General features: G+C 35.1%; 1 protein-coding gene across 1 annotated transcript in view; it reads left to right on the top strand.

Moving 5' to 3' along the window:
• The window catches only part of AFG2A (AFG2 AAA ATPase homolog A), a 158,531-nt gene that overhangs the window by 126,685 nt on the left and 17,070 nt on the right, over positions 1-14,776 (top strand). The window contains exon 15 of the mRNA XM_063310822.1: positions 1,716-1,880. Within this exon, the coding sequence (XP_063166892.1) occupies positions 1,716-1,880 (165 nt within the window). The remainder of the gene's footprint in view (positions 1-1,715; positions 1,881-14,776) is intronic.

The raw sequence follows: 14,776 nt of genomic DNA, 5'->3' as shown, positions 1-14,776 counted from the left end.
GCAATGCTTATGTTCTGCTACTGAAGTGCAGGTTTTCTCGTAAGTTTTTAGAGCTGCTGCTGCTGCTGCTGCTGCTGCTGCTGCTGCTGCTGCTGCTGCTGCTGCTGCTGAAAAAGACAAACCCAAGCACACAACATACTTTTGGAGAGATACTGGATAAGACCCAAGGTGCTAAAGAATTCCAAGCAGCATCTTGATATAAATGTGATCTGACTGAACAATGAACTGGCAGTTATATCTTCCAGCTTGTCGAGACTTTAAGGAAACATTCTGATGGGCGTCTACACTGTTCTTGCAGTTTAGTTTCTTTACTGAAAATACGTGTGCTTTTGTTTTAAAAATAACAGGACATCTCTTAGCATGCCACATAGATTTTTTTTCCACCTGAAAGTGCTCACAATGGCCTTTTTAAAGAAACTCAAGGAAGGGTGTTAACTTGATCAATGCTGTGCAGGAAGGAAGGCTTCTTCCTACTATTTTTCAGCATGACTTTCACTGACATGATCAGGCTGAGAAAAGTCTTACTGGCTGAGAGCCCAGGACAACCATGCAATATCTCTAGTCAACTGGAACTCAAACTACACTGCCTAAGGGAAAAGTATAACATAAAAAACATTTTGGGTTACATACTGTGCCTTAACTGAATCCAGCTGAAAATATATTTAGAAATTCTAAATTTGCATGCAAGCTACTTTGTTTAAAAATGTCAGTTTAATGGCAATTAAAATATTTTTATTTTGTTATATAAATATTGATAATGATACAGAAGTGTGCCTTCTCTGTAACAATGCCTGCCCTCTGAAATGAGATTCCCTCTGAGATCCGGATGGCCCCCAATCTGCTGCTGTTTAGAACAGCTCTTCACCCAGGCCTTTGAGGAGGGAGAGTTAGAGTGAGACCCCTCACTTTGTTGTGCTTGCCATCTTTTATCTCTGTTTTATTGATTTTATTTTAACTCCTTTGATCATTGTGAGTTGCCGAGAGTCATTGAGAGTCAAGAGGCATGCAACAACAGCAGCAACGACAACAATTATTATTATTATCATTATTATTATTATTATTATTATTATGTCCTTGGTTAGGTCTTGAATTAGTAGGCTTCTACCAGTCTTTAATGGTAGATTACCAATAATAATAATAATAATAGAGTAGTTCAGCTATTTTTCTGAACAAAAATTGTGAGACCTGAGTTAGCATTAACTTTGGCAAGGCTCTTCCTACATGATCTTTTCCCATATGGTGTAACTCCCTCTGCCACTAGTGTAGCAATAAAGCTGTGCCTTATTTCAAGGAGAAATCACATTGTGTTGAAAATCATGTTAAGTTTAGCGGCATCCAATGAAATGTGTGCAACAATAAATGAGCTGCCTATGCATTATAAGGAGAATGATTGTAATTCTTTGATTGTGCCAAATCAGCTTTATTTTTATAATTCTTGATGCAAAAATTAATACTATGGCAAAATAAATTAAATTAAACCAAAATTCCAAATGTGTGTTTTCCCTCTAATTTGTGCCTCTTTAAGGTGCATTTTGGAAACAAAATAAATACTTCAGGGCTCTTGTGCATTTTATTTTACATCATTTTGTGATTAAGCTGCATAAGTATTATAGAAGTATTTATTTTAAAGTAAATATTACTTTTATAAGTAGTATGTAAGTATTTTATTTGTTAACTTTTTCAGATCCACTAATGAGTCTTCTTTGTTACTATAGGCTTTGATACGACCTGGGCGATTTGACAGAATTATATATGTTCCTTTGCCTGATGAAGCAACTCGCAGAGAAGTCTTTAAAATTCAGTTTTGCAATATGCCAGTATCATCTGAGGTCAATTTGGATGAGCTTGTCATACAAACAGAAAAGTATTCAGGAGCAGAGGTAATCTTTTTCCTAAATGAAAACCTGAAATTCATCACTATTTATTGTCCTTTATATCTTTATTGTGTTCTTCCTTGTCATTTATTTATTAATTTTATTTATTTATTGCTTACATTTATATGGCTGCCCATCTCACACAAGGCGACTCTGGGCAGCACACAACAATGAGGTAAAAACAGTGAATAAATAAAAGCAATCATTATAAAAAGATAATATGATTATTAAAAGAATATTATCACAAAATTATAAAATCACTATAAAATATACCAGCCCTGTGGAGAAAGCAAGAATGTCAGTCATAGTGGAGCCATCTAACTGTCTCACATTCCCAAAGACCCCCAGGCCTGACAACACAACCAGTCTTGAGGGACTTCCTAAATGATAGCAGGGAAGGAGCTAGCCTAATTTTGGTGGAGGGGGGAAATGTTCCACAAGAAGGGAGCCACAGGAAAGAAGGTCCACCTCCTGGGACCCACTAAATGCAAATCCCTGGAGGATGGAACCCATAACTTGCCTTCCCTGCTTGATCTAATGGGACAGGCTGATGTAGAGAGCCGGTCCCTCAGATATCCCAGCCCCATGCCATGAAGGGCTTTAAAGGTCAAAACCAGCACCTTGAATTGGACCCAGAAGCAAACTGGCAACCAATGCAACTCGCAAAGCAGAGATGTCACATGTGCTCTTCCGGGGGCACATATAACTGCCTGCACTGCTGCATTCTGTATCAGTTGAAGCTTCTGGATACCCTTCAAGGGCAGCCCCACGTACAGCGCATTACAATAGTCCAATCTGGAGGTGACTAAGGCATGAGTGACAGTGAGCAAAGCCTCCAAATCCAGGAAAGGGCGCAACTGGCCCACAACACAAAGCTGTGCAAAGGCCCTCCTAGGCATGACTGCCACCTGCTCTTCAAGCAGGAGTTGTGAGTCTAGGAGGACTCCCAGATTGCGCACTGGGTCTGTCTGGGGCAGTGAAACCCCATCCAGCACCAAGTATGGCATAGTCCCAGAACTGGCAGGACTCAAAACCCAAAGCCACTCAGTCTTGCCAGGGTTCAGCTGAAGCCTGTTGTTCCCCATCCACAGCCTCACAGCCTCCAGGCACTGGGATAAGGCATCCACGGCATCATTTAATTTTCCAGAGGCAGGGATGTATAGCTGGGTATCATCAGTGTACTGATGATACCACACCCCATGGCAACTGGTGAGCTCACCCAGTGGCCTCATGTAGATATTAAAAAGGAGAGGGGAGAGCACTAGTAGGGGCTGAAGGTGGGACCTTGCCTCCCCAATCATCAATGACTGGAGCTGACCCTGGATAAAGGAGGCAAACCAGCACAATACTGTGCCACCCACCCTCAATCCCCTGAGCCAATCCAGAAGAATACCATGGTCGATGGTATTGAAGGCCACCAAGAGGTCAAGTAGGGCAAGGATGGATGCACTGCCTCTATGCTGTCCACCCCAGAGATCATCCAAAAGCGTGACCAATGCCGTTTCTGTTCCATACCTGGGTCTGAATCCAGACTAAAAAGGATCCAGATAATCTTCTTCATCCAAGGCCCCCTGAAGCTGTTGTGCAACCACCATGAGTTAAATACAATGAGTAATACCAGGTAATAGCATGAGTTAAATAGCTATTTGTGCATGCAGGAACAGATTGTTGTAAAATCTACCATCTCTTGATCAGCTGAACCCCAACTACTACTACTGTATTCTCTTCAAAGGACTGTTTTACACATTGAGCAACATTTGCATGGAAGGCGTTTCCATATAGCAGTTAATAGAAATATAATATGCAAATGTTGTATGTATGCAATACTTCATACTATGAGGTCATTGCATATGATAGTGTCCATAGATTTTTCATAAATTCTTCGGTGGGAGTACATAACTTTAATCACTTTTTCAAACATCCAAATGTGACATTTATGTTTTCTGACTGTTACAGGCTTATAACAGAAAGGTAACCTCTCTTTTTCAAAGGAAAATAAAAATAAAAATAAAAAGAATGGGCTGAAGAAAAGGTAGATTTTTTTAAAAAAAAAATCAGTATTTGGTCTTTTACAAGTGTAGAATTTTTTTCCTCCTTTAAACAGTTCGCACACAAAAAAGCACTATCAATCATTATTCTTATATTAATGAATATGTGTTTTAAACTAGAGTCTTCTGATTTATTTATCAAATATTTGCAATCTGGAATATTTGAATAATTGAATACTTTCAGACTTCCACATATCTGATTTCCTATTTTAAATGCAACTTGTATTATAAGATATCTAGGTCTATGGTAAGAAATAGGTGTTTTAGAAGCTTTTGTAGTCATTTCTCCTTTGAATGTTAGACTCTAGCTGTGATTACCAATGTTGCTCTTGATTTAAGATGCTTTAATGTCAAGTTAGTCTACAGATTTGTATTCAGCAGGTGATATGGTATATCCTTTTTTATTGCTTCCAACACAACAGAATGTTGGAAAGACATTTTGTCAGGTTCTGGCTTCAGATCATGAAAATAAGTCACATGTGTGAGATGGTCTGCTATATCAGTTGATAGACAGCCAGACAGATAGATAGACAAAGTGCTTTCTCAAATTTGCCCATAGAATATTAAACGGTTTATTTTTTTTTCTTGCTGCTGCTGCTGCTTTTCTCTGTATTCATTACAAATTCATGTATTTTGTATAAGCAAACAATGAAATCATATGAATCCTGATAGATATCATGTTGCTAATTTTGTCATTTGGAAACTCTGTTATCCAGAAAGGATAACGTAATAACAACAACAACAACAGTAAAAGAGTGAGCATAGATGAAACATTTCTTGGCATAATCAAATCTTATGCCTTTTTAAAAAATAGGTACATAGATTAAACTTTTTTGTGTGTGTGCCTTCAAATAGATGTTGACTCCTGGCAACTGCCTGGACAAGTCTCTGCAGTTTTTTTGGCAAGATTTCAGAAGTGGTTTGGCATTGCCTCCTTCCTAGGACTGAGAGAGTGTGACTGGCCCAAGGTCACCCAGCTGGCTTTGTGTGTAAGGCGGGACTAGAACTCACAGTCTCCCAATTTCTAGCTTGGTGCCTTAACTACTAGACCAAACTGGCTGTCAACTTTATTTTAGATCTGACTTACAAAATAAATTTATCATAGTTTATTCTTCAGGAATCAAAAAAACCCCTCTCATCTTAGCATCTAATTCTTTATAATCTTTGGATTAATTATAATATTTGTGTTCAACAAATTAATGTTAAAAATATTCTGAAGAGGCTTCCAACTTTTTCTACAATTTAGCTTTTTAAATCCAGGAAAACAAGCATAAAGACATATTCTTTTATGAGAAGCCAAGTAATGGCTAAAATATTCTCACTGTGAATCTGCTGAGAGTTATATAAACTTGAGATGTTCTGCCTCCTAGCATAATACTGATATCTCTTTGTGTGTTGATGGTATGTACAGTATGTTTGCATGTACATAAAATTAAGATATGAGAGAGTCTTAACTTTATAGCAGATAGTTTATGGAGCCAAAGCTGGCATTGTGTTATATGATATATCATATAGCCAGCTTCCCCCCCCCAAGCCCCTTAAATGTGAAAAGAGCCCATAAATCTATTCCTTATATACCTAGAGGACTTGGTGTAAATTTTCTCTTCTTTGTTAGGCAGTAATTCATATGGGTGACATGTTGTTGTTTATTCGTTTAGTCGCTTCCGACTCTTCGTGACTTCATGGACCAGCCCACATCAGAGCTTCCTGTCAGTCGTCAACACCCCCAGCTCCCCCAGGGATGAGTCCGTCACCTCTAGAATATCATCCATCCATCTTGCCCTTGGTCGGCCCCTCTCCCTTTTGCCTTCCACTCTCCCTAGAATCAGCATCTTCTCCAGGGTGTCCTGTCTTCTCATGATGTGGCCAAAGTATTTCAGTTTTGCCTTTAATATCATTCCCTCAAGTGAGCAGTCAGGCTTTATTTCCTGGGGTATGGACTGGTTTGATCTTCTTGCAGTCCAAGGCACTCTCAGAATTTTCCTCCAACACCACAGTTCAAAAGCATCGATCTTCCTTCTCTCAGCCTTCCTTATGGTCCAGCTCTCGCAGCCATATGTTACTACAGGGAACACCATTGCTTTAACTATGCGGACCTTTGTTGTCAGTGTGATGTCTCTGCTCTTAACTATTTTATTGAGATTTGTCATTGCTCTTCTCCCAAGGATTAAGCGTCTTCTGATTTCCTGACTGCAGTCAGCATCTGCAGTAATCTACTGATCCATTTAGTTTTCACGGCAAGAATACTGGGGTGGGTTGCCATTACCTTCCCCAGGGATCGCATTTAGTCTGACCTCTCTGTCATGACCTTCCCGTCTTGGGTGGCCCTTCACGGTTTAGCTCATGGCATCATTGAGGTGCTCAAGCTCCAGCACCACGACAAGGTAACGATCCTTTGCTGAAGATGGGTGACATAGAGCATGCAAAACAATACACTGACATATCTTCACTCAAGCTGCACTACTTTCACTCTTGCATACCCAGGAATGTAGCTAAGCAGCACCATTGCACCAATTTTCATAAATCTTAGCCTTAAAAGCATCTGACTAAAATTATCAAGGACAGTGTTATTGATTTCAATAAAATGAATATTGATAGTTTCATTATTTTAAAAAAGTTGTGCAGTAGGGCTGTGCATGCTTTGAAAATAATTCAGAAGCGGTGCTTCAGACTTCATGTGAGCATGAGCACAGCACTTCACTGCTTTTCATTAAAGCAGCTTGTCATTTTTATGGCTTCTGTGCAAACCTGACAAAAAGGTATGGCTGTTTTAAGAGTTGGCTCTTTAAACTAGCATCCCTTGGTTAGTTTAGCATCTCATGGCCTTCACATCAGCCTTTCACAGAGACTAGTATATTATCTGTTTAAACTGAAATGTTGATAGTATTTTTTGTTTAAACATGGTCAGGATATATGAGATTTTCTCCTTGCTTGATTTTTATTGTTGAAAATTAAATAATATTTTTGAATATTTTGGCATACCAGCTGAAATTGTGACCAATTTATGGCAGAAGTTTAAGCATTCTGAACATATGCCATATTTTTTTCCATGTTAATCTTAGCCTGTTTTCAAGCCAATGGTAAGGCAGAGTACATGCCTAGAAGAAATCTGAGAGAGAATTATCCACAAAGTGCAATTTGAAATTACTGTGATAGATATTAGATGTAAGCTACCAGAATTACTAATGGGAAGACAAATCAACATTTCCAGTCTAGCATATGGAAGAATCATGTCTCCTGACTTGGAAAATACCTAGTAAGCTAAGTCCAGTAAACTAAATAGATTATTGTAGCCAGCAGAATTCAATATGAGAACAATCGCATTTATAGCCAGGAGAGAAATAGAAAAGAATGCTTATCAAAACAAATGAAGATAAGAGAAAATGAAACACTAAATGTTCTGATGATGTATTTGTAAATACTTAACAGAAACCTTAAACAACTTCCTATTAAGGAAAGGCTATAGTCATAAAAGGCAGAAAGAGTATATTACCCCAAAATGTTTCCTGAGACACATTCATTACTCTCTCCAGTTGAATTTGGAAGTCTTTTAATTCAGGATTAATTGACTGATTTGTCTGATCAATCAAACATTTCAACCGTGTCATTATATAGTTTATCACAAGGTGGCACTGGACTTAGTTTGTATCAGGGTGGGTTCAAGATTACTATTCTGTTTTTGTTAAAAGGTAAAGCCATTTGCCATTACTTCTTCCAGGATTTTTTCCCTTAGTCTAGTGTGTTAGGGGAGAAAAAAATCTTAAGTTCTTGTCTAGCTTGTGGGGTGTTGTATCATGAAATCCGGCTGGGTGACCTTGGGCCAGTCACTCTCCCTCAGTCCACCTCACCTCACAGGGAAAATAGGAGGAGGACGGAGTATTAGGTATGTTCGCTGCCTTGAGTTATTTATAAAAATAATAAAGGTGGGATAAAAATTAAATAAACAAACAAATAAATAAGCTGCTGCTAAATGGTAAACTTGCTTGAGATGTAAAGCTGTCACAAGTTATTTTACTTTTTTCTTTAGGATGGATACAATTATTATATACAAATAGACCTTCAAAGAAATTTGGAAGTGCTTGCTTTCCTGACTGCAAGTTTTCTGAATTAATATTTTATCAACTTTTTCCTATTAATTGATACAGTGTTTCGTTTTTTCGAAGTCTGTAAGTGGAATTCATATCTGTCAATTACAATCATGATAATTAAAAATAGTAAGCCATTTTGTTGTAGTGCAGATTCATGATCAAATGCCTGTATATGTACATGACCATAAAATTAAAAACACTGTGCATATTAAATAACAGTGTATGGTTGAAATTTATAGGCATCTCTCCTTTTAAAACAACTTTTAAAATTTTATTTATTTATTTATTTATTTTCTATCCCGCCTTTATTATTTTTATAAATAATTCAAGGCAGTGTACATACCTAATACTCATCCTGAAAAAAAACATTTTAACATGCTATTATGATGGAAAACTGCCTTCTGATGAACAGTGTAATAAGGAGTGACTATCTCCTTACTTTGTTTTTATTAACACTATAGCAGTATGCTTGACAAAAGAAGAAGGAAAGGGGATCCATTAAAAAATGATATACAGAATGTTTTCAGAAAGACACCTTACAGTGTAACCAAGGTGAATAGTTCTACAGCTTGATTTAAAAGGCATGACTTTTTTAGCTTTGACTGTTGAGTTATGAAGTGACTCCTGAACAGTCCCCTTAATGCAAATACATTTCACATGCTCAGAAGTCAAAGATGACATTGAAATGCATACGTAGATGCAATCATGCCATCTTGGAAACCTGTTTTGAATTTATAGTCTTCTGTGAAGTACACTTCATAGCCAATGATAGTACACTAATAGTTTGTCTAAGTATCTCTTGGAAATATTATACTTCTTTCCCCACAGGGTTGATGAACTCAATGTGCTCCATGTCCAGATGACATGCATAAATATAGACATATAAACAGATGTGCACACATACAATCTTTATTTCCATAAACACACTTTATATCTTCTTTCTTTCTTTCTTTCTTTCTTTCTTCTTTAATATGCCTCATCTGCATTTTTTAATGTTGTATGGAGAACAAGGAGAACAGGCAATAGAAATTAATATATATATTTATTCACCATCCCATGTAAAGGTATCAACTAATGGGAATAAGTCAATGTATGTATATGCATATATAAAGTTTGTGTGGGGTGTATTGTGAGAGGTGTGTATGTATGTATCAGTATATACAGATGCTGATAGAAGTATTGGTACCCTTCCACTTTTTCCAAAGAATCCCAATTTGCCATAAAATAAGAAACTGACACAAGTATATGGCATCCACCATTTTTATTTCATTGTCCATAGCGAGACACTTTGCTATTATGAAATGAGAAATTAGGTCCACAGCAATGAGTTAATAAGGTCCTTGCCTATCAGTCAAGGAACTGATAGAAAGAAGTTCTACAAAATAGACAAAATAAACCAACCACATTAGTGGATTTTCACAAGTGTTCACTTATTTAATTTCATCATCCATATTTTCTCTCCATTTGTTCACATAAAGTTGTAAAAAATGTCTTCAACATAGCATATAAGCGAGGATATTGCATCTCTAGCACCACAGCAGCCACTGTCGCTTACCAGCTACAAAAGAAAGAAAGTAGCTTTCTGTCATCCAGCTGTGCTTCCCATCCCCTTTCCCCTTCTAGTCTTCCCTGGAGTCATGCCTCTTTACTGTTCTCTTCTTGGCAGTGGTTCATAGTAAAGGAAAAACATGTTGCTGTTTACAAGCAGTTAGGAATTTAATTCTGGAAGAAAATAGAACGTCTTTTGGAGGACTGTGATTTTTTCCCCTTCAGGTTGGTTTTAAAAAATGTGCTTTAAACAACTTGTTTTTACAAATCATTTTAGTACCTACTTAATCAAATTATATTACAATAAAACATACACCATCAAATTACATTAATTTTGACTGATTTTGTGCCATCAAGTCATTATTGACTCTTAGGACTACATAGATAACTTTTCTCCTTGACTGTTTGTCCATAACTTGGTCTTTTAGGTCTTCCAACAATGCATTCATCGCCATAGTAACTGAGTCCATACACCTTACTACTGGTTGTCTTTTCTCTTTCTTCCACCTTTCCTAGCATTAGAGCCTTCTCTAGAGAACTAAGTCTTTGCATAATGTGTCTGAAGTAGGGTAAAATTTGAGGGTGGTCATTTGTGCCTTGAGTGAGAACTGGGTTGATTTGTTCAGTGATCCAATTCATGGATCACTTTGTTATCTTGGCTGTCCACTGTATTCTTGGGAGTATTCTTGAACACCAAAGTTCAAAAGTGTCAATGCTCTTCCTATACTGCTTCTTCAAAGTCCAACTTTCACTTCCATAGATATCACAGAGAATACCATGGCTTGTACAATTCTGATCTTAATCAAATTATATAGGGTAGACTTTTTTCCCTAGGTTACAATTTTATAGATGAAGATTGTTGTAATTATTATTGTTATCATCATTATCATCATCATAAACAACCACAGAATTGGAATCTTAGCTGAAACATCAGATACTGAAATGTCAGGTATTTTTTGCATGAAGCATTTCTGTAACCTATTGAGTATACAAATTTATTGGTTTATAAAGTGAGTCACTGATAGTGCTCCAAAAGCTTATAAAACTAATAGTGTTAAAATTTTATTGATCAGTTTACAGCCAATAGTTGTTATAAAGCCATTGTTTGAGTTATCACTGTAAGTTGCAGTTTTTAGAAATGTACTATAGATGTATTTACTGCCTATTTATGGCAGATGATAATGATTAGTTGCATATTTTTCTAAAATAACCTTAAATATCAGTTTCAGTAGTAGCATACTTATGTAGCAAATAAGTTCAGTCTGATTCCATCAGTGTTTCTTCTTAACTTTAAAAGGTACTGATTGGGTAGTTTACAACTGCATGTCTTAGCGCTCAGTTAAAACTTGATGTCTACCCCAATTTGATGTCTACCCCCATCTTAAATTGTTGGTGGCTTAGAATATGTTAGAATGACATATTAGTGTGTGGTATCCTGCACCATACAAATCTGATTAAAGTTTAGGTAACCTTTTTGCTTGCAGAACTTTTACTTGCTTGAGATTGTAGCCAGCTAGAGAAAGGGAAAGAAGCAGAATCAAAACCAAATGAGAATGCCCAGAAAAGCAACAAAATCATTATTCTTACAAAGATTGGGAAGAAGGTGATTGGTTCATACTACCACTCAGCACAACTAAAAGAGTAGGAATCATTTAATAGTATATGGGTTCTTGCATTCTTTGAAAAGAAAAATAACAATTTTTATTTTTCATATTTTTCTTTAAGTTTGATTTGAATGTAGGTGAAAATAGCTATTAGCTACTTAATTCAAAGTTGCTGAAATGACAGCTCCGTTGCTTCTGTTTCTGCGGTCTAACTTAATAAGTGGAGGACATCAGAATTCTTATCAGTCACTTCCCATAGAAGATTTTACCCATTAAAAAAGTGTTACAGGGATACCGACATCCAGATTCTACGGAGTTTTACTTTTTTAAAAAAAAATTTACTTGGCATTAAGTATATTTAAATTATAACTACCTGAAGGCATATTTTGGTAGGATGTTTATTCCAAACTAAAAATCCTAGTGAGGAACACATTGTGCTGCCCTACTTGCATTTCTAGTTCTGTGCCAGTTAATTGGAATTGATGTCAGGTGATGTCATACTTAAATACAACAAAGATAGAAGTAAAAATCTGGAGACTATGAAATACAGGGCATCCAGAAAGATTTTAATTAATGTTGAATGTATTCAAGGTTGTTACTGACTAGGTGGATGTGTTTTGAATCTCATAGCTCTTCATTTGCATTTCACTGTGTATTACTAAAGTTTTTGATGGTGTCATGATGGCCAAAGTCATCAGCTGAGCCAATCAGTTCTGTAAATTGCAGGTCTATCAATCTGCAATTTACAAAACCTACAGCAATCTTACCTTTGAGAATCAGGTATATGTTTTACTTTTAGATAAGATGATACAATTAAGAGGATAATCTTTGACAGATATTTAACAGCACAAATTTTAATTCTAAATTAAACCAAATGAATTTTTCTGTAAAATAAATAACACACATACTGTTTCAGTATGGCATTGATTGGATTAAATGTCTGTATATTTGATTGGTAAAACAACATAAAATCATAACAACATAATCCATAGAAACATTTCTGGAGGAGAGTTTATGTAATATGATTTAAGTATGATCCATTCAGAAATACTAGTTGTTGTTTTTCTTTAGCATTTCCTTTATATTGTTTTTGCTTTTTTCCTGGTTTTTTTTGGGGGGAGGGGTTACTTTATTATATGTTTCAAAAAAATTTTCTATTTTACTTTTTTTCTTATATTTACTTTTTAAAAAAGTTTATTTTTTATATTTAAAAAAGTAAATATAAGAAAAAAAGTAAAATAGAAAAAAAGATGAAATGGCTGGTCATGAAGTCATGAAGAGTCGGAAGCGACTGAACAAATAAACAACTTTTTAAAAATTTATCTTATCCAAAAATATATATTCTTATTTTTTTCCTAGACCTGTTATAACTCAGTTAAAAAGATAAATGTAACTTTTTGAATGTTACAAAAAACTGCTCAGAATTTCTGGTGGAACATGAAACAATTGTTCCAGAGAGATTTTTTTTTATAATATTGGTAACTTAGTAATTATTGTGGTTCTACAAAGATATTCCAAATATTTTCAATATGGTTATTATCTCTGTGACATGTACAAGAACTTAAGAGACCCTTTAGAAGAAAGCAGATAGCTACCAAATTGAGTAATTTTGAACCTAATTGTTTTTTTTTAAATAAAAAGTCATATTCATTCACAAGAGAAGGACATTTTATTCTGGGCATGGGTTGGTCAAGCTTATATCAGTAGAAATTCAAGAGATGCAACAGCTGTAGAAATTTCAATGTAGTAAAAACTGCTCAGAATTTCTGGTGGAACATGGAACATGAAACAATTGTTCCAGAGAGATTTTTTTTTTTATAATATTGGTAACGTAATTACTGTGGTTCTACAAAGATATTCCAAATATTTTCCATAGATATTTTAAATGTCCTTTTATTTTGGCTGTGGATTAGATAATTATGGCTGGGACTATTAATTAGGTTCTAGATTCTTTATTAGATCAGAAATATTACCTCACCTAGATTTAAATCTCATGATGGAAAATTGCAAGCTTTTATGTCACAGTTTAACTTGATTGATCTATGATGACTTTTAAATCCTTTACAACAGAAATATCTTTTCTCTTCTGTTCCATATCAAAGTTGTTTTTAACCAAATCACTTTTTAGTATCTTGATCTTTAGTTGAGTCTATCAGTAATTGTAATATTGGCACTATTGCTATTTCAGATCATAATTCAGTAATGCTGTCAATTATTACAATAATTTGAATATTTTTTTAAATTAAAATTATACATTCTGCAAATGTATTGGTAGATTGGATTAACTTTAAGACCTACAGAATTCATTGTAATATTACTTATAGTTCATGGGAAAAGATAAATAAAAAAATTTAACAAGAAAATCTGGTGAAAAAAAGTTAAGGAATTTTAGAGTAACTAATGTAAGACAAGATACCTGAGAATTACAGTATATAAAGTTTTTATGAGTGCTAAACATTAACTTAATTCCCTTTGTGTGCTTCAAACATTACTTCAAGACTGATATATTTAATTAGAGTATTTCTATCTTAATTCCTTTAAATAATTTCAAACAGATGCTAAGAAGTATCTTTATGGAGAGAACAAACCTTTTGATTTTCTTTACCTAACCTACAATTATCATATAATCATGGGGGCTTCAACTTTCCTGGTTTTCAGCTTTCTCACTAGCCGTTTTTTTTCACTTCCATTTTTATGGAATTTAGATGAATTTTTTGCTGATTAACTGGGGGAGAAACATGATATCTTTATTTTGGTCATTGACTGGCATAACATAACTATTAAAAATAATATGGGCCAGTCATTCTCTCTCAGCTCAACCCATCTCATAGGGTTGTTGTTGTGGGGAAAATAGGAGACAGGAGTATTAGGTATGTTTGCCATCTTGAGCTATTTATAAAAAATATGGATGATGATGATGATGATGATGGCAAAAGTGAGTACAGTAGAAATTTATGCAATTTGGCTAAAACTGTGAGATAATAACTAAAGATAAAAATAATGTGAAATGCAAAATTACTACAGGAATTACTATCCCCATTCTTCACTAAACATCCTGGTTGTTCTGACTCGTTTTACCTTACATTGTTATTATATGATCAATCTGATTTTATTTCGTTGACCACAGCCAAGTACTGTTACTTAGTTTGCAAAATACGTTATAGCATCTCCTCTAATTTTTCTTAGGTATTTTAGAATTTTATGTGTTTCTCATTTTATCCTAATTAATTGTGATTTTGTTTTATTTGCTGGTCTATGACTGAATAAAGATTTATTTATTTATTTATATTCCAATTTTCCGTCACTGCCCATCTCCCGCGAAAAGGGGACTCTGGGCAGTTTACAATCAGAATTAAAACACATAAATTACAATATAAATAACTCTTATAAAAATAAAATAAATATAACATATATTTATCAATTGATTGATTGATTGCAAAATTACTATGTCACCAAAATTTACAGGTAACCTATGTTTAATATTAATGTTATAACTATAAGAACTTCCATTGTGTGGTATAAAATAAAAAAAAACATATAAAGGGAAGGATAACATCTTGAGGACAGGAGAAAGCCAACAGCCCAGACTTACATTTTGGATAATACCAGTTTAA

The sequence above is a fragment of the Candoia aspera genome, chromosome 8, assembly GCF_035149785.1.
Source record: "Candoia aspera isolate rCanAsp1 chromosome 8, rCanAsp1.hap2, whole genome shotgun sequence".
Taxonomy (NCBI): Eukaryota; Metazoa; Chordata; class Lepidosauria; order Squamata; family Boidae; genus Candoia; species Candoia aspera.
This window is presented reverse-complemented; position numbering and strand designations above follow the sequence as displayed.